At 36.9% G+C, this 23,979-nt stretch overlaps 2 protein-coding genes across 4 annotated transcripts in view; one reads left to right on the top strand and one right to left on the bottom strand.

Annotated features, from left to right (window-relative positions):
- Nucleotides 1-23,979, bottom strand: part of FNDC3A (fibronectin type III domain containing 3A) — a 224,862-nt gene that overhangs the window by 13,969 nt on the left and 186,914 nt on the right. For all 3 annotated transcript variants that reach the window (XM_054445858.2, XM_054445860.2, XM_054445861.2), the window contains 9 exons: nt 23,543-23,596; nt 21,080-21,204; nt 20,111-20,285; nt 17,019-17,105; nt 9,555-9,693; nt 8,463-8,531; nt 7,018-7,136; nt 4,515-4,620; nt 4,251-4,426 (listed from right to left, as the gene is read on the bottom strand). In XM_054445858.2, coding sequence (XP_054301833.1) covers nt 4,251-4,426; nt 4,515-4,620; nt 7,018-7,136; nt 8,463-8,531; nt 9,555-9,693; nt 17,019-17,105; nt 20,111-20,285; nt 21,080-21,204; nt 23,543-23,596 — 1,050 coding nt within the window. The remainder of the gene's footprint in view (nt 1-4,250; nt 4,427-4,514; nt 4,621-7,017; nt 7,137-8,462; nt 8,532-9,554; nt 9,694-17,018; nt 17,106-20,110; nt 20,286-21,079; nt 21,205-23,542; nt 23,597-23,979) is intronic.
- LOC129011911 (cytochrome c oxidase subunit 7C, mitochondrial-like) lies at nt 7,196-8,285 on the top strand. The gene is made up of 2 exons (XM_063650851.1): nt 7,196-7,226; nt 7,921-8,285. Exons 1-2 carry the CDS (start codon nt 7,196-7,198, stop codon nt 8,169-8,171), a joined length of 282 nt encoding a protein of 93 aa, XP_063506921.1. The 3' UTR covers nt 8,172-8,285.

Here is a 23,979-nt window from a genome sequence, read left to right as displayed (position 1 = left end):
CAGTAGACTTACCAAAGGGTAGGGATTTTAAAAATATCAAGTTTCATGAATATTGGCAAAAAACCTTAAGAAGGTGAAACCAACTATTCAATGTAACCATTAGGCCCCAAAAATAACAGTATAATACTTTAAAAATAAAATTTTAAAAAGTTTTTCCAAAAGAAAATAGTTCACTCCTTGACCATACTTATTCAGAGTATCAGTGACTTCAGATAATGTTAAGTCCTTCGTTTTTCCTCCAAATCTGATTGCACGGGGAATATACACCATTTTGTATCATCACAATGTCATTAATATCTCAGGCTAATATTGTGAAAGTAACTGTTTTATAACAAAGTAAAAAATCAAGGCTACTATATATGGCAAACAGAAACAAACGTAAATGGTTCCTTTTGTTTACAGCACTGATTTTAGCTAGACTTTAAATTAAGGTCATCAACTCTCCTGAAATAACCTCAACCTCTGGCCATAAACCTACAGTATAAATATGATGAATAAAGTTAAACTATATACTAATCAATTATAACAACTAATATGGCTCTTGAAGACCAATCTTATAAGAAAAGTATTATTTGATATGGTGAGAAAATACAGACAAATCTGCACAATCTAACATCTATAAAGGGCAAAATCAAAACTCCAACTTCCTTATAGAAACTATTTCATCTGTGTAATTATAAATGTTAAGGAATCTTGCATTTTATAAACAGAAGATGGGCTCACTTTAATTATATCAACTTTAAAATTTATATTAATAAGTTTAAAAAATCTTTCCATAAAACTTTATATAGTTTAAAGCTATATACCAATCTATAAATCTCAGAAAATGGGGGAAAAAAAAAAGAAACCTTTTATACTGTCACATGTATAAAACAAGAAGTAGACTGTGATTTTGTTTAAGGCAATGCTGGGCTATTTCACAAATCACCACTTCAAATATTTGCACTGCTCAACACTACTGGTTTCTATCATATTCACGATTAAAAAAAAAATCAAATGTTTAAAGTCTTCAGTAAACTCCTTATTCACATTTCCATTATATTTCATGGACTCATAGTAACTATATCCTGTTAGAAGCAATGAAAAAAAAAACAAAAACTTGTAGCTATAGGAAACTGCTAGAGAGTATGCTTTACTCTCACATGAATACCACCCAAAAATCCCAGATGGCAAATTTACAGGGCAGAGCAAAATGGTGATATAATGCACCTGCTTTGTGAAAAGTAATCTTGAGACCATCTTGAAAATAAATATTTCATGTAAAAATCAATGAACTATGGCAGATAGTTTTATTAGTAGTTCAAAAGTTCTTAATTTAAAACAATAAATTTGAAAACCCAATCAATTTTAAAATTCCAAATATGTTATTATTTTTTTGAGAAAAAGCTTGTTGCCCAGGCTGGAATTCAGTGGCACAATCTCAGCTCACTGCAACCTCCGCCTCCTGGGTTCAAGCGATTCTTGTGCCTCAGCCTCCTGAGTAGCTGGGACTACAGGTGTGGGCACCACCAAGCCCAGCTAATTTTTGTATTTTTAGTAGAGATGGGGTTTCCTGATGTTGGCCAGGCTGGTCCCCAACTCCTGGCCTGAAGTGATCTGCCAGCCTCGGCCTCCCCAAGTATTGGGATTACAGGTGTGAGCTACTGTGCCTAGCCAAAATTCCAAATATAAATCTGTCATTTAATAGGTTTTTTTTTTTATTGTTTTTTTTTTTGAGACAGAGTCTCACTCTGTCGCCCAGGCTGGATGCAGTGGCATGATTTCAGCTCACTGTAACCTCCGCCTCCCAGGTTCAAGTGATTTTCCTGCCTCAGCCTCCAGAGCAGCTGGGATTACAGGCAAATGCCACTATGCCCAGCTAAGTTTTGCATTTTTAGTAGAGAAGGGGTTTCACCATGTTGGTCAGGCTGGTCTCGAACTCCTGACCTCAAGTGACCCACCCGCCTTGGCCTCCCAAAGTGCTGGGATTACATGCATTTACCACCGTGCCTGGCCAATATGTCATTTAATAGTATAGACTTACAGACTGCTAGTGGCAGCAAATGATTTACAATAATAAGTATATATAAAAGGTCAGGTGCAGAGGCTCATGCCTGTAATCCCACCTCTTTGGGAGGCTAAGGTGGGGGAATCACTTGAGCCCAAGAGTTTGAGACCAACCTGGGAAACATAAGGGGACCCCCATCTCTACAAAAAAGTAAAAAATCAGCCTGGCATGGTGGTGTGCACCTACAGTCCCTGCTACTCAGGAGGCTGAGGCAGGAGGATTGCTTAAGCCTGGGAGGTTGAGGTTGCAGTGAGCCATGATCATACCCCTGCACTCCAGCCTGGGTGACAGATACCCTGTCTCAAAAAAAAAGTCTGTCTATCTGTCTATACACACACATACATACAAAGTATCTACAAATAAAGAGTACTGTTATACATGTTATAAGGCAACCTAATAAAACATATCAATCACACAGATAATTCAGTTTAGTTTATGGAGAGCATGGAAAGGGCCACTAAATGATAGAAACTTGAGGTTTAGCACAACTATTTATAAGAACTGAAGTAAGGATTCTGTTCCTCAAGTCCTATAGGGATTAAAAAAAGTTTTTCATGACAAATGTCATTTTTCTGCCCCCCTTTTTTGAACAAGGTTAATTCATGTCAACGATAACAAAATAATGACAAAGCTTCACCATTCTAGCATGCTGAATGGATTTTATTTAAAATAAAACTGTAAATAGTGTACTTATAGTACATTATTTATCAGTACTGCTCTCTGGTAGGCATAAATTTTATCTTAAAATCTGGAATAGCTTTAGAAAGGTCTAAAATGTATATTCTCTGGAAATATGGAAAGTAAATATTTACTTAAGGTGATTTGACAAATTATGAGAAACCTGAAAATATAAATTAAGACCTAAGTATTAAAGATGCGATCCTAGTGTATTGCAGCCTTGTGAGGCTGACAAGATGGCTTCTTACAGAAAGGAATGACTTGTGTAAGAGCAGCCTAAATATACAAATTTGACATATAAGAAATTTAGGCCAGGCATAGTGGCTCATGCCTGTAATCCCACCACTTTGGGAGGCTGAGGTGGGTGGATCTCTTGAGCCCAGGAGTTTGAGATCAACCTGGGCAACATGACAAAACCCCCTCTCTACTAAAAATATGAAAAAATTAGCCAGGTGTGGTGGTGTACATCTGTGGTCCCAGCTACTTGGGAGGCTGAGGTAGGAGGGTCACCTGAGCCCAGGAGGCAGAGGTTGCAGAGAGCCAAGATCACATGACTGCACTCCACCCTGGGTGACAGGGTGAGACCCTGTTTCAAAAAATCAAACAAATAAATTTAAAAATAAGTTTACAGATGTAAATATAGAACCCTGTTGGACAACAGGATTTGAAATATAGTACAGTTCACCAAAATAATGGGTAGGAGAGAACTGTCAGTTTAATTCTATAAAATTTTAATTATAGAATAGTTGAAAGAAATTGTTATTTAGTTGAGATAGGAAATTACTGCTTTGTCCTTAGGGAACCTGCTTTATTGCAGAGAGATGAGAGGTGTCATAGCTGAGTGGAAAGAGCTTTGGCTCTGGAGTCTGACAAACTAAGGTTTGTAGCTTACCTCTGTCACTTATTAGTTTGTATGACTGTGGGCAAAATATTTAGCTTTCCTGAACCCCAGTTTCCTTAGTTGTGAAATGGAGATATCACCTACTTTGTCCACTTTTTGGAGTTATATATTAAATACACAGATAATATTTCAAAAAATACATACAAAACCAGAATAGTTTCAAGCATAAGTTTTTTTTCATTTGGGCAAAAAAAATGAATCATAATTAGTTGCCAACTGAAAGTAAATGCTACTTCAGCCTCAAAAAACTTCAATCAGCCTCAAAATACTCAAAAACCTCAAAAACTTCAATCAGCCTCAAAAAACTTCAGTACTTATGATTTTACTTCTACTCTTAAATTAAGTAAACTCTAATTAACACTGCCTAAAAGCTAAACTCTAGCCCAGTTGAAGTCCAAAGTGTCACAAACTGTAAGTGGGATCTAAAAATACTGAGATTTCATAAATTTAAGTTACGGAATATACTGACTTCTCTTGTATTTATCAATGTAGGCTTATTAAAAATTGTAAAATTTGGAGTCATACATTAAAGCTAAATGGCCAAATAATGGATATGATGTTATATGTTAAAATGAAACATATATCACCATTGTGATTATAATTCTACCAGCACAGTCTTCTTACCCCCATTTTGTTAGCTGCACGTAGTCTGAAGCTGTATGTCTTTCCAGGAAGAAGGCTGCTCACTGTACATTCTACTTCAGAACCTTGGTAAACTTCTCTAGGTTCATCTTTTTCTATAGGAGACATTTCCACACTGTAACAGGAAATGGGTGATCCACCATCAACCAGAGGAGGTCCTAAAAGATGGAAAGATTTATGCAATTTAACAAGACGAATACTTTCTGTTCTAGCTTAATTATAATTTATTACCAAAATGGAAATTACCCCATCGTAACTGTATTTCTTTTGCTTTGGGTCTACCCTGTAATCTGGGAGGCAGGCATGGGCCAGGAGGCACAGCTGGAGTCTGTACAAGTAAAGATTCAGAGACCTGCCAAAACAAAAGCAAAAAGAAAACAAAAATGCCCCAAAACCAAATAATCAGATTGCTTTTGGTAAGGAAAAATAACATAAACACAAATATTGCACTGATAATTTGAAATTGTACTTGATTGTCAACAAAAAAGGAATAAAGTTCTGAAAAAAAAAAGAAAACCCAATTAAATAAAAACTCAAAATTTTCACAGACAAAGAAGACATGTACTGTGCAACTACTATATACAAAGCAAGTTACTGAAAAAGAACTTCAATGAACCCTTCCTTTCCTTTTCTTTTCATAACTAAAGAAAAAAACAACTTCCAACACAATTTAATGGGCAATATTTTTGATCTCCAAAGGGATCCATAAATCTCTTCTAAGGAGGGATGTTTTAAAATACTGTATATGCTATTTGTATTGTTGTAAGGAGGTTTAGAATATTTTGGCTACTTTACTACTGTAGATTGTATTTTGAACCTAAACACTGATTTATTTATTTATTTTTAGAGATGAGGTCTTGGTATGTTGCCCAGGATGGAGTGCAGTTGCTATTCACAGGTATGATTACAGCCTCAAATTCCTGGGCTCAAGCAATCCTCCCAAGTCCAGAGTAGCTGAGACTATACACATTCATCACTGCACCAACCTTAACTTATACATTAAAAGATTATCTTTCCTTCATCCTTTCCACCTAAAAATAATTCTAAAATCAGGTAAGCTTTTCCAGTTATTTGGCGCCTTTCTAGGTATTTGATATTGCTTTTAGTTTCTATGCTATATTTATATTTTAAAAAGCCTTTATTTTCAAAGACACTCTGTTAAAAACAATGCCACACTGGGCCAGGCGCGGTGGCTCACACCTGTAATCCCAGCACTTTGGGAAGCTGAGGCGGGCGGATCACAGGGTCAGAAGATCAAGACCATCCTGGTTAACATGGTGAAACACAGTCTCTACTAAAAATACAAAAAAGTAGCCGGGCATGGTGGCGGGCACCTGTAGTCCCAGCTACTCGGAAGGCTGGGGCAGGAGAATGGTGTGAACCCAAGAGGCAGAGCTGGCAGTGAGCCGAGATCATGCCACTGCACTCCAGCCTGGGCAACAGAGTGAGACTCTGTCTCAAACAACAACAACAACAAAAAAACAAAAAAACAATGCCACAAACTCAGTGCCATATTCCTTACTTGCAACATATTAAGGTTCATACTTAACATTCTTTTTAAACACAAAATATTTGGTCATCTTTTTATCAGAAAGCTATCCTATACAAAAATGCTGTAAAATGCTATAGTAGAACAGGATTTTGTGCATGTGTATGTGTGGTTGCTTTTCTTAAATCCAGGGAGATTTTCTTACTGGATAAAATGAAGCAACTGGAGCACAAGCCTGCTGGGCAGGACTCACACTCAGTTTCACATTAGTTTCATTTTCAACAAAATGCCTATATTTCATTTTTAAAAAAGAATACTTTCATTGCATTAAATTTCATTTCAAAAAAAAAAAAAAAACCAGCAATTATGAATGATCCAAGAAACCATTCTTGGTTTAATTCATTAAAAAAAAAAAAAAATCACTTGGCCAGGTGTGGTGGCTCTCGCCTGTAATCCCAGCACTGTGGGAGGCTGAGGCCGGTGGATCACGAGGTCAGGAGTTTGAGGCCAGCCTGGCCAACATGGTAAAACCCCGTCTCTACTAAAAATACAAAAATTAGTCAGTCATGGTGGCGGGCGCCTGTAGTCCCAGCTACTTGGGAGGCTGAGGCAGGAGAATTCTTGAACCCAGGAGGCAGAGGTTGCAGTGAGCCCCGATTGTGCCACTGCACTCCAGCCTGGGTGACAGAGTGAGACTCTGTTTGAAAAAAAAAAAAAAAAAAAAAATCACTCATTAATAAACATACATCCCTAGAACATTATGTCTTTATATCAATGGTACACTTTTAAGTTCATTTTGGTTATTGAGTCTCTAATAATAAAATAATGGCCAACTTTTTTGAAGTAAGTAAATATTAGAAAGTAGATTTAAACAGTAGATACTATTTTATGATGTGTCCTCACCCACATAATTTATGGAGCAGTGAATCAGTCTATAATTATTTTATTTCTATTTCTGCTTAGTATGGTTATTGAGCATCATTCTCAAATTTATCTTTATAAAATTTTCTCCAATGTTTTCATGTATTTGTTTTTCCAAAGCTGAATACCAACCAGACAACAGACACACACTGAATACTTAACTGCGAGCTAAGTACCACATTAGAATATTTTGGTCATTATCAAATTAACCAAAGAGGTTATAGAAGTTACTTTTCTCCATTTGTGGATATGTTTCAATATTTGAAGTGGCACCTGGTGATCCTACCCCATTTGGCCAAACTTAACAACAACACAAAAGAATCTACATGTAAGTATTACCGCGCTCTGTCCTCCATCACTGATGCAGTAAACTCGTAAACGATAGAAACAGCCTGGATTCAGTCGATCACAAAGATGTTCCCTGGTAGCGCCACTGTATATCATTTCCCATTTGTTTCCTGTAAGGTGAGGAATTGTGTTCAATCAGATACTAGGTAATGTTTAACGTTTTGGTATCATGGACACATCAGGTATCCTAGCTTCACAAAGTAAGTATTTATGTAATTTGTCAGAAACAATTTAGGCTTGTTTCGGTTTCCTGGAAATGATCTAATTTTCTTTACGTGTGCAGCTTCCTAGACAAGTCTGCATGGCTTTGTGGACGTGAAATATCTCTGTAACTCTATATAGACTTTGGCCTAGATTGATAATTTACTTTTAATTAAGCATTTTAAATGTGTTTACTGGTCCAGTAATAATGTTATAGCATACAAAGAGTACAAAAAACCAGTATCAGAGGAAGTCTAGTCCTAATTAAAAGACATCTTTTTTTTCTTTTTGGCAGGAAATAGGTCATTTCATAGAAATAAACACTGCTAAATGCGTGATTCAAGAATAAAGTTCACTAGTCATAAAACTTACTATTAAAACTAGTATGATGTGAGTTAAATTTTAGAAGTTAATCCTTCTCTGATATATCTGTATATAAATCTAACTGAATAAACTAACCTTCAGAAGATTCATAGTATCTAATGACTTGGTCTAGGTGTATAGAGGCTGAGCAATGTAAACAAATGAGAACAAAAAGAACATGTAAAATGCAATGATACAGGTGTTCAGCACTCTTACATTTGATTCACTGTATTTCTGGAAATCACAATTTAAAGTGGATCATAACAGGCAAAATCCTAACTGCTACAAACAAAGAAAAAAAAATCCAGGAAAAAAAAAGGTCTTGGTGAGGTGCTGCCATTTCATCCGTCCTCGGTTTCTGTGCCTTTCGCAGAGCTTCCAGCAGCGCTACGTTGGGCCAGAGCATCTGGAGGTTCACAACCTCTGTGGTCCGTAGGAGTCACTATGAGGAGGGCCCTGGGAAGAATTTGCCATTTTCAGTGGAAAAGAAGTGGTCGTTACTAGCTAAGATGTGTTTGTACTTTGGATCTGCATTTGCTACACCCTTCCTTGTAGTAAGACACCAACTGCTTAAAACATAAGGATGTTTCAGTTCATCCATTAACAGATATGAAGAGCATTTTAAGAGGTGCAGCCTCTGGAAGTGGATCAAACTTGAACTCATATGGCATACTAGATATGTTTGTCAATAAACTTATGACATGAAAAAAAAAAAAAAATCCAGGACAGCCCAAAGTGAAGTAAACATCTTTTTACGGTGTACCTTATGAAAAGCAAGAAGAAAGAAAAGATATGACATAAAATGTAAAGCCATAAAGAATAGAAAGAGACTGGCTGGAATAAATCTATCAGTGTTTAATATCCATTCATACCGTTAGAACCTTCTGCCATCTCCACTACATATTTATTGATGGCTGCTCCGCCATTGTCTTTTGGTGGATCTATCCAAAGAAGCAAAGTGGTATTAGGCAAGGTACAAAACAACATAAAAATTATAAAAAAAAAAAACCCCTAAAAAACAGAATACCAAACTAGGTTTAAAAAAAAAATCACCTGCAATGACTTAATACCAGTACCCAATTACTCCATGCTGTTGTCATCTGCTTTTCACTTAATTTACCATATTTAAAATATGGCTCTCTATAACAATTTTTAATGGCTGCATGATATTCCATTTACTTATTTTTATTTTTTTTTTTTAGATGGAGTCTCGCTCTGTTGCCCAGGCTGGAGTGCAATGGTACAATCTCGACTCACTGCAACCTCTGCCTCCTGGGTTCAAGCGATTCTCCTGCCTCAGCCTCCTGAGTAGCTGGGACTACAGGCACGTGCCACCACGCCCAGCTAATTTTTGTATTTTTAGTAAAGACTGGGTTTCACCATGTTGGCCAGGCTGGTCTAGAACTCCTGACCTCAGGTGATCTGCCCGCCTTGGCCTCCCAAAGTGTTGGGATTACAGGCGTGAGCCACCATGCCCAGCCTCCATTTACTTTAGATGTTAAGGTTGTTTGAAATTTTTGAATATTATAAATATCACTGAAGCATTTTTATTGGTCTGAATTTTTCAGGCAAGGGTCAAGTTTATGGGATCTTTGTTTTTCCATTAGGTATGTAGGTAGGTGCTCGATACATGTTTGTTTTAAATGAATGGTTTCCATTTCTCACGAGAGCCAGGTGACCCAGGTGACTTTAGCTGCAAGTTCAGTAATCCTTCATTTCACACAGCGCTACCCCTGCTCATTATCTTACAGTGGATCGCAAATTCCTCTTTATCATATCTTTACCTAGCATGTATGAGTATAAGGTTTTCCACAAAAAATATACCCAATGAATGACTCTCACATTTCTTTTTGGACTGGCTTGAGATAACAAATTTACTCAAATATCTTAAAAATTATCTTCATATTCAAATTATTTTAATCAAACACAAAAGTAATAATGTATAAACATGCATAATATCTTACCCCAAGTTATTTTAAAACTGTGTGAATGTATCTTTCCTTTCACTGAAGGCTTTACAGGTATGCCTGGTTTATCAGGGCAAGTAGTAAATTCTACTACTTCACTTGGATTACTTTTACCTTCTGAGTTGTAAGCAATAACCTGTGATGAGAACAGAAAGACATTAAATAATACACTTGATACCTAATGATACTGGCTTAATGAACAAAGTGATAGGAGACAAACAGCTTCAACCAAATGATAAAATACATTTTTTTTTAGCTTGGAATGGCTTGTTCTTTGAGAATTGCCAATAGATACTTGGCATATACGAAGAGTATGCAACCGTACTTCCCCTTTTAGAGTCTGTCCTGGGAATACAAGTGTAAAACCTAATATTTTGATACTAAATAAGAATCAAAGGAACAAGCTATAATCTGGTGATTCTTCACGGGCTTTAGGCTTGCTTTGTTTCTTTTTTAATATTCTTTGTGAGTTTGGAAAGAGGTCCACACATTCTCTGAATCTCTTTTCTTCAAAAGGTGAAGTCTAATCCCCCTTCCCTTGTGTGTGTGTTCTACTTAATGACTCACTCTAACAAATAGAATACAGCAGAAATGACGGTGTGTGTAACTTCCCTATGGAAAAACTCATGTGGTGAGGAACTGAGGGTTCCTGGAGACAACCATGTGAGTGAACCTGAAAGCAGACTCCAGTCCCAGGAGAGCCTTGAGATGACTGCAACCCCAGTTGACATCTTGATTACAACCTCATAGAGACCCTGCATCAGAATTACCCAGTTAAGCTGGTTCTCAATTCCTGACCCACAGAAACTATAAGATAAATTTGTTTTTTCAAGCTGCTAAATTTTGGGATAATTTGTTATAAAGCAATAGAGAAATATAATTCCAATCTAGGTATTATTCTATTATAGAAATTTAACTATACCTGTATTGTTACATTTTCTCCTCTACTGAACTTAAAGATCCTCAAGTCCAATATCAAACCATGATTTTTTCTTCTCTAAACCTGTCCCTCTTTTTCCCTCTCCACAGTAAAAAGCTCTACCATCTACCTAGTTGCTCAAGTCAAAAGTGTTAGAGACAAACTGCTCCAAAAAAGCTTCTTGGTACTGCTGACACTCCCCTCAAACCTCTCCATGCTGCCCACTCCCCTCCCCCTTATGCTCTGCAACTCTTCTCCCTGCCGCCCACCTTTCCCTCTGAGCCCCTTTACATTTCTAAGCCCTTATCTAGGCGCCACAGTGAAGCCAGCAGACTTCACCTATCAGGCCTTGCTGTGATAAGCAAATCCCAATTACAGGCCATTGGGACCGCACAGGGGGAGGTCGTGGGAAGCACAAACAAGCTTTACCTACACCTACCTCTAAGCTCCTTCATTTAGCTGCTACCACAAACGTCACAAGGTGATATATGGCAAAGTTAACCAACAAACAACCCCAGGGTCTCTCTCCCCAATAAAAACCCCTCATTTTATAAGCTCAGGGCTTCCTCCTGTCTGTAGTGGAGCAGCCAGCAGGTTCAATAAACTTACTCAGCTGACTTTGGGTCTATTCTTCCTCTCGGCTGACCTTACGAAAAGGAGACATCCTTGATTCTTCTCTAAACCGCATCAAATCTCTTACTATATCCGGTTAACTTTACCTCCACTTCACTGTTCTTTACAACTACGACCACTTTAATGAAAGCCTCCTTTCTCCTATCTTTCCTGAGTGACTGTAATTATACCACTAGCTAGTTTCCCAGTGTACATTCTTGCCCTTGACCCCCAACTACTTTCTACACCGCAGCCAGAGGGACTTTTTATCACTGCTTAGCTCAGAACCCTCTAATGGCTTCCCACCTTACTCAAAATAAAATCTAAATTCCACACCATGCCTACAAGGCCCTATGTGATTTCATCCTTAACTACCTCTTGAAACTCCACTGTAGGGTCTTTGTGCTAGCAGTTATTTCCTCGCTTGGAAGATTTTTCTGATTTTGACATGCTACTTCCTTGTTACTCAGATCTGTTTAAAGGTCATTTCCAAGAAGACTTCCTTAACTACCCAGTCATTCTCTCTTACCCCATTCTATTTTAATTAACCTGCATTGCACTTACCACAAACTGTTTGCTTATTTATTGTCCACTCCCCTCATAAGAATATCTGTTGTAGTCTTAGTGTTTAGAACAATGCTTAGCAGAGAGTAGATGCTCAACAGATATTGGTTGAATGAATGACTCATAGATGGGGACTATGATGCTATATAACACCATACACAAGGATATGAGTAAATCTACCACCCCAAATAAATCATAGAGCCCATCAGAACTCAGTAAAGTTTAGTCCAATTGTTCAATTTTGCTCAGGCTTCCTCACAGTCACATGGATTTTCAGGATGTTTTCTTACTCTACTCCTTTATAAATGAGACTACAAATGGGTTTAAAACACTTCTCAATGTTGTGCACAGAATCTACTTAAACCTTTTAACCGGAAGAGTCCTCCTAAAAACTATAAAGATTCATTTAATTATGTTTTTAAGGCTCTATATTTCAACATTGTCTCCTTTTACTGTAAAGCACCTTCTAGTCATAAAGGTAATTAAAGGTATAAAGTCAAAAAGATAATCTCCCGCCACCCAAATTTTACAAATAATCAAAATGTTCATTTAGTGCTATCACATAAGGAGCACTGTGCTAGGAACCCTGTGTGAGCAGATCTTACCTTCAAGGAGTTTAGAATCTTCATGCAGAAGATAAGCAATATGCATATCAAAAGAATGGGGCAGGAGAAGAAAGATTACTAAGGCCTAAAATGGTTTAGGAAGGCTTTGAAAAGGGAAATGGAAGTGTTATGGAGTCTTCCTAGGCAATAGCAATCAAAGGGGAAGCTTGGGTAAGAGAAAAAACAGAAAGCCCTGCACATAAGAGCACAAGTGAATAGTAAACAGTGAGCTCTGCTCAGGGAGAGATGAGTAGTTAATCTGGTGAGGTAGCTGGTTCAAGTGTGGACTGGAAGGTAGTAAATTTTAAAAACTGAACGGAAATATAAACAATCTTATATCAAACTAAGGAAATTGTTTCTTAGAGGGAAAGGTATTTTTCAGAAAGATTAATCTAGGTATAGAAAAGAACCTGGATTGGAAGGTGAAAAAAGAGCCTGAAGGCAGTTATATACATAACATGTTTGAAGATTTAGTATTCTTCAAGACAGAAACGGCAGATGATATAAGGCAAAAAGATGATATATCCAGGCAAGAGAGGGATACACCAAGAAGACCTAAGGACTTAGCTAGGGCACACTTAGGGCAGAAATGACACCAGACAAGATGAGAGGAAGAAAACATGACTAAATACTACGTACTGTAACAGATGCTGACATAAGTGAATTTCAAGGATGGAACATAAAAGTAGTTAATGGAGCCAGATACAAGCTGTTTTGATTTCTCTTTACCTATAAAAAGACCTCAAAAAACAAGGAATAAGCTGAAAGTGAAAGTATCTAAAGGTTCTTAGCTCAAGATACCTTGAGCTTTAGAAGCCTTGCTACATCCAAAGTGGGGACTGGAAAGAAAAAAAATCCCAGAAGGCTTTCTACTTGAAAAACTTTTTCAGAAAATTCAGGAAATTCAGTTTTCTAGTGGCCTAGGGTTACAGGACTGGCCACTCGACTCTGAAGCCTTTGATCATTTAAAAAAGAATTTAGACACCAAGTCCTAGCCCAGCCTTCAGTGAACCATTCGATGAAATTAGAATTGCTTATAACTCTTAATTTTAAATAATTTTAAAGAATTCTGACTGCTTTGCTGTGCTTTAAAATTTTATTTTTGGCTGGGCGTGGTGGCTCATGCCTGTAATCCTAGTACTTCGGGAGGCTGAGGTGGGAGGATTGACTGAGTCCAGGAATTCAAGACCATCCTGGGCAACATACAAGACTATCTCCACAAAAAAATAAAAATAATAAAAAATAGCCAGGTGTGGTGGCTCATGCCTGTAGTCCCAGCTTACTCAGGAGGCTGAGGTGGGAGGAACCCTTGAGCTCAGGAGTTTGAGGCTGCAGTGAACTATGATTGTGCCAATGCACTCCAGCCTGGGTGATGGTGTGAGCCCGTCTCAAAATGAATAAATAAATAAATAAAATTTTATTTTCATTCTTCATCATTTAAATTTTTTCACTGTTCTAATCTTGTTTTAGTATTTTGGTTATCCCAGAATTGTCCTCAGTGTAGAACCTAGAGCTCTAGTATTTGGTAAACTTGGTCATATTAGTAGTTCACTTTACATTAATCATATTCTTATTGTTTCTTCAGAATAATAATATGCTACTTAGTCATTACTTCCTGGATTTTTTTTTTTGTAGTTTTTCTCAAAGTGTTCTAAGATCTCTCTTTAGTGTTCTAAGATCTCTCTAAAATATTAAGATTTTATTTTGATATGACTGTTTGAAAGAGTCTGCAATATCTAGCTAGAAAAGGAAGACCAAGACACAACAATAGGATTTAATGATTTAAAATGCCCTCAAGCTGGGTTCCCCGCATATGGCAGATTTAAAATAAGTGTCTGAGCTCCTAGAACTTCATACAAGCATCATTTTCTACTTCTGTTTTTTTTTCCTCCTCTAGATCAGTTGTTTCCAAATTTTGGCAAGGATCAGAATTACTTAGAAGTATACCACCACAGACTGCTAGGCCTCTGCCTCCCAAATTTCTGATTTAGTAGATGGGTGTGGGGAGGGGCAGGGCCAGATAACTTACATTTCTAACAAGTTCTCAGGCGATACTGATAAAATGGCCTGCTGACCACTTTGAGAACTATTGCTCCATATCTTAATAAGCCAGAATATAGCCCCCTTCCTTTTATCCAGTGATGTGTAAAGAGGTGGCTTTCAGACATATTGTTTTCCAATCTCCAACCTCATTATCTGGGAGAATTTTGTGCAACAGCCTACTGTCTCCCTGGAGATTCTGACTGTATACTTCTCCCTCCCCTGAAATTTTACAGTGACCACCATAGTGAAACACACTTTAATTAATTAGTTAATATTATTAAGAGATGGGGTCTTGCTCTGCTGCCTAGGCTGGAGTGCAGTGACATGATCATAGCTCACTACAGCCTTGAAATCCTGGGCTCAAATCCTGGGCTCATATGATCCTCCTGTCTCAGCCTCCGAAAGTGTTGGGATTGTTACAAGCGTAAGCTACCATGCCTGGTGGCTTTTAAATAGAAAAAAAAAAATTTTTTTTTTTTTTTTGAGACAGAATCTTGCTGTATTGCCCAGTTGGGAGTGCAGTGGCATAATCTTGGCTGACCGCAACATTTGCCTCCCAGGTTCAAGCAGTTCTTGTGCCTCAGACTCCCGAGTAGTTGGGATTACAGGCGTGAGCCACCATGCCTGGCCTAAATAGAAATTTGATTAGCTTATAGTAGAATGCTAAGGAATTGAACACATATGTATATTTGTATCCATTTCAGTCCCTATAATACCATGGTGTTACATGGTAGTAGAATTTTAGGATTTTCATAAACTTAACAAATTACAAAGACATTAACAACTTCCTCTTTAGGAGACCTGTTGGAATGCTTCATTAATGAAGCAAAAATACCATCCAATATCATCACAAAACTGGAATGGATGTGCCTATTTCTCAGGTATTTTACAAATCTTGTAAATATGAAAACCAAATTTAGAAATTACATTGACATAGCATTATTATAAGTTTTTAAAATGAAGCTAATAGCATAAAATAAAGCAAAACAATTATTATGTACTAAATAATCAAATTTCCCATTGCTAAAGACTTAAGATTCTCAAGAAGTAATAATATTTATCTTTGCTTTTTAATAGTGAAAACAATTTACAGCAGCTTTTATCATTTATTTGAAATGGTTTGATTAAGCACTGGCAGGAATATTTAAATGCTGAATTTATCAACTAATGAACAAAGTTTCTCACTGATGATGAAGGAAGTTAGAAATAAGGACAGGGGAAAACTAAAATTCACCTGTGGCACTGGATTAGAATTGAAGGTATCTGGTGTGAACTCATGATTTTTTAAAATATAGAGATACAGAAACACAGATATGTACCTGTGTTGTAATTGTCTATTTATGTATATACACGTGTATAAATATCTGTATATAAACTAAACATATACACACATATAGTTCCTAGCTCTGTCCATTGGGAGGGTGCCCAGGAGCAGTAAAACCTCTATGGCAATCAAGTATACTTAGTATCTAGATCTTGATTGCTAAATATCACTGTCCACTAAAAGGATCCTGGTGCTTTGAGAAATGGCCAATTCCAGAGTTGAAGAAGGTAAAGTTTAAGATGAGACTAGAATATCTTGTGCCAGAAAGGAAGGGCTCAAAGAATGAGAGACATGTCAAAAGGATTCTGAAGCCAGCTTCTAGGGGATCCCAAATCTGGGACAATTTGAGCCTCACAATAATCAAAGTAACAAAATATAACCCATTTAACAGACTTCCATGAGTACATACTGATATAAATGGGGAGAAGAGAAAGTCTTTCTTTCCTTACAGTATAATACCAACTAATGAATGTAGAAAAAAATGATAAAATTTTAAAAATCACCACTTGGCACCATCAATCATGGTAATAATTGATTTAGGCAAGTATCACCAATGGCTGTTAAAACTATGGATGAAAGTTTGATGAGGAACAAGATGCTCACAGGGTACACAGTATTTACAAAATACTTATTAATTACAAAAAAAGAATAACTTTACAGTTATTATAAATATGAGAAGAATATGGTAGATACAGGCTTTATCAAGTGACTACCAGTAATAAGACAAATTGAAATTATACACCACTTGATATCATACATTGAGAAAAATGTAGCATTATTTTCTGTGATATCCCCGCCAACAAAGCATATACTTAGTATGTTCTAACATTCATATTTTAAAAGATGTTTGGTCACATTACACAAATAAGAGCCATATAAATTGGTTTTTGTTTTAAATATATAAAGTTTGAGAAGCACCGCTATATAACAAAGTAAAACAGAAAAGCTCACTAGAAAAGGTCAACATTATTTAAGATCTAAAACCAAAAGGAGTAAAGTATATACTTGTCTTTAAAACAGTAAGAATAGAGGCTGGGTGCAGCGGCTCGTGTCTGTAATCCCAGAACTCTGGGAGGCTGAGGCAGGAAGATCACTTGAACCCAGGAGTTTGAGACCAGCCTGGGCAAGATGGTGAAACCTCATCTCTACAAAATAAGTTAGCCAGGTGTGGTGGCATGCACCTGTGGTCTCAGCTGCTTGGGAAGCTGAGGTGGGAGGATGACTTGAGCCCAGGAGGTTGTGGCTGCAGTGAGCCATGATTGTGCCACTGCAGCAGCCTGGGTAACAGAGTAAGAGCCTGTCTCAAAAAACAAACAAACAGAAAACAAAGAACCCCACCACACCAGTAAGAATAGGAACAAGGAACAAATCGTTTAAGGGTTTTCAAAGCTTACCTTAAATTTATACTTAGTACTACGTCTGAGATTTTTCACTGTGTAAGCAAGATCTTCTCCATCATATTTAGGCTTAAAACCATACCCCTGGAAAAGGAAAAAAACAAAGTCTTCATTCGATGTCTAACAATAGAAATATGGGCAATAATGAATATGTGAAAAGACCCGGGTTTCTCTTCATCTTCTACTATGTGCAATATGACTAATGCTCTGCTGAGTGGAATCCTCACCTCGATGCTTCTGTCTTCAGTGGGCAGACCTGGAAATGCTTATTGAACATTTGGTAGAAGATGAAGCAGACCACTTAGTCTCAGTAAATATAGTAGCCAAGAGAAGACAATCTTTGTGTTGAGGGAAGAGTTTAGAGTTGGAGCCAATGGTAACTTCACCATCAGTAAGCTATCCCAAGAACAGAGATTTCCCAGAGACATCGTGCAAGAGCTGAACAGAACTATAAGTAGTTAACATATTTAACTTGCCTTTAACACACGGTTGTTTAAGTAAATAATTGAAGGGTTAGTTGTGCTGGCAGGTGAGGATGTTACTTAGGTTTGGGATTGCTATTTCCAGCACCAGTGACAATGCTTTACAAATTTTCCGAACGTTATCATTTTTTGAATTAAAAAAAATTGAGATATAATTCATATACTGTAAAATTCACCATTTCAAAGTATAAAATCTAATGGCTTATAGTGTATTCACAAAGTTGTGCAATCCTCACCTAATTTCTAATTTCAGAAAAAGCCTGTCCTTTTTTGGGTAGCAGTCACTTCCCTCCACCTATCTACTAACATACTTCCTGTCTCTATGGATTTGTCTATATCCATATAAATGGAATCATATAATATGGAGTCTTTTGTAACTGGGTTCTTTAGCATAATGTTTTCAAGGTTGGTTCATGTTGTGGCGCATATACTGGTACTCTTTTTATGGCTGAAAAATATTCCATTATATGGATGGATACACCACATTTTTGTTTATCCATCTATCTGTTGATGGACATTTGGGTTGTTTCCACTTTTTGACTGTTATGAATAATGCTGCTATGAACATTTGTGTACAATTTTTTTGTATGAACATGTGTTTTCAATTCTTTTGGGTATATACTTAGGGGTGGACCAATGCCATTTTTGACCCATATTCCTTCAAAGTAGCTCTGAAAATCTATGAACTATATATAGATTTAATAATAGAATACACCCTAACTCCTGGTCAGCTAGCCTCTAGGTAATAGGATGTGAGTGATGCGTAACTAGATTCAGGCTGTACTACAGTTTCACAGGAAACTTTTAAAATCTTCTGTGACACTTTGGGAAGCAGTGTATAAATACAGTTAGAGAAAGGCAGACACAATATTTCCTCATCTTTTAGAGCTGCTTAGTCAAGAAGGCTGTGGTGATCTTCCCCTCCTCATAGTTAAAACAGATATAGTTAAAGTGTAGCCTATGTGGTTCCAAAGCACAGACAGACATATATACACACACACACAAATAAAACAAAACCCCCTTCACATCAAAAGAAAAGACAGAGTTTTCAGGCTGGGCACAGTGGCTCAAGTCTGTAATCTCAGCACTTTGGGAGGCTGAGGTGGGAGGACCGCTTGAGCCTAGGAGTGCGAGACCAGCCTAGGCAACACAGCGAAACTCTGTCACTACAAAAAATAAAATTAGCCAGGCATGGTGGCATGTGCCTGTAGTTCCAGCTACTTGAAAGGCTGAGGTGAAAGGATTGCCTGAGCCCAGGAGTTCAAGGCTGAAGTGAACCGAGATTGTGCCACTGCACTCCAGCCTGGGCTACAGAGCAAGACCTTGTTGCAAAAGAAAAAAAAGACTGAGTTCTCCATCATACCTAATCTCTCCCAAACAGTAACAAGCCAAGGCTTCAAAGGACTGGGAAATGAGCTAACTACTGTGGCAATACTTACTGTATTAGGAGTGGCAATATTTATTGTATTAGGATTAATGCCACACTAAAATGTTTTCTTTTTCTGATTTTTAAAAAAATTATACTTTAAGTTCTAAGATACATGTGCAGAACATGCAGGTTTGTTACATAGGTATATATGTGCCATGGTGGTTTGCTGCACCCATCAACCCATCATCTACATTAGGTATTTCTCCTAATGCTATCCCTCCCCTAACCCCCCACCCTCCAACAAGCACCGCTGTGTGATGTTCCCCTCCCTGTGTCCATGTGTTCTCATTGTTCCATTCCCACTTATGAGTGAGAACATGCAGTGTTTGGTTCTCTGTTCCTGTGTTAGTTTGCTGAGAATAATGGTTTCCAGCATACCCTACCAACCAAAAAAAGCCCAGGACCAGATGGATTCACAGCTAAATTCTACCAGAGGTACAAAGAGGAGCTGGTACCATTCCTTCTGAAACTATTACAAACAACAGAAAAAGATGGACTCCTCCCTAACTCATTTTATGAGGCCAGCATCATCCTGATACCAAAACCTGCCAGAGTCACAACAAAAAATGAAAATTTCAGGCCGATATGCCTGATGAACATTGATGCAAAAATCCTCAATAAAATACTGGCAAATCAAATCCAGCAGCACATCGAAAAACCATGATCAAGTTGGCTTCATCCCTAGGAATGCAAGGCTGGTTCAGCATATGCAAATCAATAAACGTAATCCATCACATAAACAGAACCAATGACAAAAACCACATGATTATCTCGATAGATGCAGAAAAGGCCTTCGATAAAATTCAGTACCCCTTCATGCCAAAAACTCTCAATAAACTAGATACTGATGGAACGTATCTCAAAATAATAAGAGCTGTTTATGACAAACCCACAGCCAACATACTGAATGTGCAAAAGCCGGAAGCATTCTCTGTGAAAACTGGCACAAGACAAGGATGGCCTCTTCTCCTATTCAACATAGTATTGTAAGTTCTGGCCAGGACAATCAGGCAAGAGAAAGAAATAAAGCGTATTCAAATAGGAAGAGAGGAAGTCAAATTGTCTCTGTTTGCAGATGACATGATTGTATATTTAGAAAACGCCATCGTCTCGGCCCAAAATCTCCTTAAGCTGCAAATGTTTTAAACACACTATTTAAAATCTATATTTGCACTTACTGAAGTTTCTTCCTCCATCTCTAAAATGTAAGAAATTCCTTCATCTGATGGTGTTCCTGAGGGCTTACTCCATTGTAAGGATAACCAAGTAATTCCAGCCTTGGTTAATACAGGACTTGCTGGCATAGAAGGAGCACAGCCTGAGGTGTAATATAAGACTTCTTCACTAAAACCACTGTTGAAACAAATGGTTTTAAAAGGCATGAAAAAGTTATTTTTACAGTGAAAGAACAAGTTTGTGACAGATGTAATTTTTTTTGAAAATGACAAGTTTTGATAATGAATTTATAATACAAATAATATATCTTGGGTTTGATCTCTTTATGATAACCAGGTCAGATATCAAACAGTGAATTAGTGTTCTATTAAAAATGCAGTTTTGTTCAGATTTTTAAGCCTTTATATCATAATTTATCCAGTCAATGGAAAACTATATACATTACCTTATGGAAACAATAACACTCGTGTATTGGTGTAAATGTTGTAACTTTTAAACACACTTTCATATAATGCCATTTATATAAAACAGAAAATGTAAGTTCTCAGTTGTGTAATTAAACGCACCTGCCCCTAAGGTGAGCAGAGCTCTAGAACAAAAATAATTTCAATGACTCTTGAAAGATACTTGGCCTTTCTATTTAAATTGGGTATTTTAGATGTTCTTACAATTCACCTGACTTTAAACAAAATATTGTCATCACATATGCTGAGGAGCAAAAGAAAAAACTCTTTGTCACATATAAAAATCTAATTTATATCTGAAAATCTTGGAAAGCTGTAAGTTTAATGTTTCCTGTGGTTCAACTCTCTTATAGCTTTTGCTAGACTGGTAACACATCTTAACCATATCAACAAAGAGATAAACTAAGCAGAATTTTTAATGAATAATTTGAACAGTAAATAATTATACAATTGAAGTTGACTTGATAATCTAAAAATATTTACATTCTTTTATAAAGTACACCTTACCTTGTACCATAGTCATTTCTGGCCGATAGTCTGAATTTACAGCCCATTGCTGGTGACAGTTTAGTAATTTTAAACTGTTTCTGTGAGCCCATGTAACACTGATAAAATTCTCCATTTCCTTTTCCCTACAAGAAATGGCTGATTATTATACACCGTGTACATTACTGTAAAAAGATAAATCCACATCAATTCCTTCTTGACAGTTACATATTAGCAAGTGTGTACTAAAAGTCATGGATCTCAAGAGAAGGCTGAGATACAGCACATCTTTTATATGATATAGATCATCAAATGCAGAATTAAAACACCAGAGAGCAGGTATCTTTGTATAGCTTCTTGAATTAAGTACCATCTTTTAGCCAATGTTAAATCTCTGGCTTTAATAAAGGAAACTCTGCAGGTATGGACCCTACAATCTCCATAGAAGACTACCAGTGGTAGAAATGGGGTGACAATCTTTGATAGGGTCAACTGGCGGTTTTTTTCAACCTATGGAAAGCTCTAAGCAGACAGTTTTAAGAAAAGGTCCTTACCCATGCCCAAACTTCCAACTAGATAGCTCATAAACTTCTTTAAAATAAAACTTTTGGAGCTTCTACTGCTTAGATTAACACTGAAAAAGTTCTAGCAGACAGCACAGCCCAATTACAGGCAATAAGAGGGAGAGAGAAAAGTTAGGACAACTAAAGAGTTTTAAAAATTTAGAGTGGTAAATAAAATGGGTAAGTTTCACATTTGCCACCCATTTTTCTTTACTGTGTCGCCAGAGATAAAAGGGTAGTTAGGGTGACTTCTGCTTCAAAGAAAACCTGCAGACTGTACTTGACTGCTTTACTAAATGCTCTTTTTAGTTCTGATGTCGTTTAGTTGATTTGACTGAGTTTCTAAGTAGAAAATCATATCATCTCTAAATAATGACAGTTTTGCCCCCGAGCCAGACACCATGACTGTACTTTTTGCTTTGGTTTCAAGTCATACTGCCTTAAGTGTACCTTCTGAAATAATGTTAAATAAAGGTAGGGATAATTGGCAATCTTGACTTATTTCAGCTTTGCATAAAAATGCCTTTGTTTAGTGATGGTACAAAAATAACTATCAAATAAGAAATTACCTTTCTATTCCTAATCTGCTTTGAGTTTTAACTGAGATGAATGGTAATTTTTATCAAATACTCTTCCTTAATTTAGCAATATAGTTTTCTTCTAAATTAATGTGATATGTTAATAGGTTTCCTAATTCTAAATTATCTTAGAATTTCCGGAATAAAATCTACTTGGTTGTGCTTTATTATTCTTTTAATGTACTGCCAAATTCCCAACTTATCAATGGAATTTCTTCCATTCCCTCTGGCCTCTCTTCTTAGCTTGGTACAAGCCACAGGGCAAGAGAGAACATGGTAACTGATAGTAAAAACAATGTACTAAACCAAGCTTGTCCAACCTGCAGCCCAAGGGCCACATGCGGTCCAGGACAGCTTTGAATGTGGCCCAACATAAATTTGTTAACTTTCTTAAAACATTATGAGATATTTTTGTGATTTTTTTAAAAGCTCATTAGCTATTGTTAGTGTTAATGTAGGTTGGTGCAAAAGTAACTGCTGTTTTTACCATTACTTTTAATGGCAAAAACAGCAACTACCTTTGCACAAATGTAGTATTTTGTGTGGCCCAAGGAAGCCAAAAGATTGGACGCCCCTGTACTAAACAATGAAGTCCAGTATGCTTGCTGTGGTTGGCTGAGTCATGGCCACCATGAATATCCGGGTCCCAATCCCCTGAACCTGTGAATATGACCTTATATGGTAGGTGGGAACGTACAATGTGACTAAGAATCTCGAGATAGGAGCTTATCCTGGATTATCTGAATAGACTCTACATGGAATCATAAGGGTTCCTAAAAAAGGAAGACAGATTTGAAGACAGACGAGGAAGGTGATGTGATGATGGAAACAAGGGGAGAAAAGGCAATGTGATGTGGCCACAAACCAAGTAATGAGGACAGCCTGCAGAAGCTGGTCAAGGCAAGGAAACAGATTCTCCTCTAAAGTCCCTGGAGAGGGCCTGGCCATGCTGACACCTTGATTTTGTCCCAGAGAAACTCATTTTGGATTTCTGGCCTCCAGAAAAGTAAGAGAATAATGTATTGTTTTAATATCAGGTTTGGGGTAATTTGTTATAGCAGCCATAGGAAAGGAATGCACTTGCCTTTAAGGCTGATGTGAAAAAAAAGTTCCTTTATCAAGGTAGTTACCTAAATAATAGTTTTGATGGTGATTTATTGAAAATAGGGAAGTTAAGTCAGGAATGTTTTCTAAAAACACCATCAGTCCACTCATGCACCACACAAAATCATTCATACTTTTTTTGACAGAAGAATATACTTGATGAAAACAAACAAAAAAGTTATTTTTGCCTGAAGATATGCACATAATGTTAACCATTTAAAAAGATTCAATTTACTTACTTCATCCCATTCTAATACAAAGTTTTGGATTTTAGAACCATTGTCACTAGGTGCCTAAAACCAACACCAAAAAACAAAATGAAAACAAATTAGTACATTCATAAATGATATTGTGATGATCTAATATAAGGATCTAGTTTATGTGGATGTTCTCTGTGACTTGGTCCTGTGAAAATGTTCATAAAAATACAAAAATATATGTATTGTATGCCCTATAATCCTTTCAAATTTAAGGAAAGAAAGCAAGAAGCTACTCAAGTCTTTCCGAACACTGAACAATCTCTTTTAGCAAGAACTATTAATAACTTGAAAAAGTCTTTAAAAAAACCATTTTGCTTTTCTTCCAGAGCGTTTTATCAGCTTTAAGTTTGTAGGATTGATCCTGTCATTTGTATTAAAACTCACCTTACAAAATAAATGGAATATTGTATAAAATA

This window comes from Pongo pygmaeus, chromosome 14, assembly GCF_028885625.2.
Source record: "Pongo pygmaeus isolate AG05252 chromosome 14, NHGRI_mPonPyg2-v2.0_pri, whole genome shotgun sequence".
In the NCBI taxonomy this organism is placed as follows: Eukaryota; Metazoa; Chordata; class Mammalia; order Primates; family Hominidae; genus Pongo; species Pongo pygmaeus.
This window is presented reverse-complemented; position numbering and strand designations above follow the sequence as displayed.

What these genes read in the sequence shown, in the direction of transcription:
- LOC129011911 (XM_063650851.1), top strand. Translation starts at nt 7,196, where the DNA reads ATGGACACATCAGGTATCCTAGCTTCACAAA. An exon ending in AGGTATCCTAGCTTCACAAA is followed by an intron (nt 7,227 to 7,920) that starts GTAAGTATTTAT and finishes GGTCTTGGTGAG; the next exon opens with GTGCTGCCATTTCATCCGTC.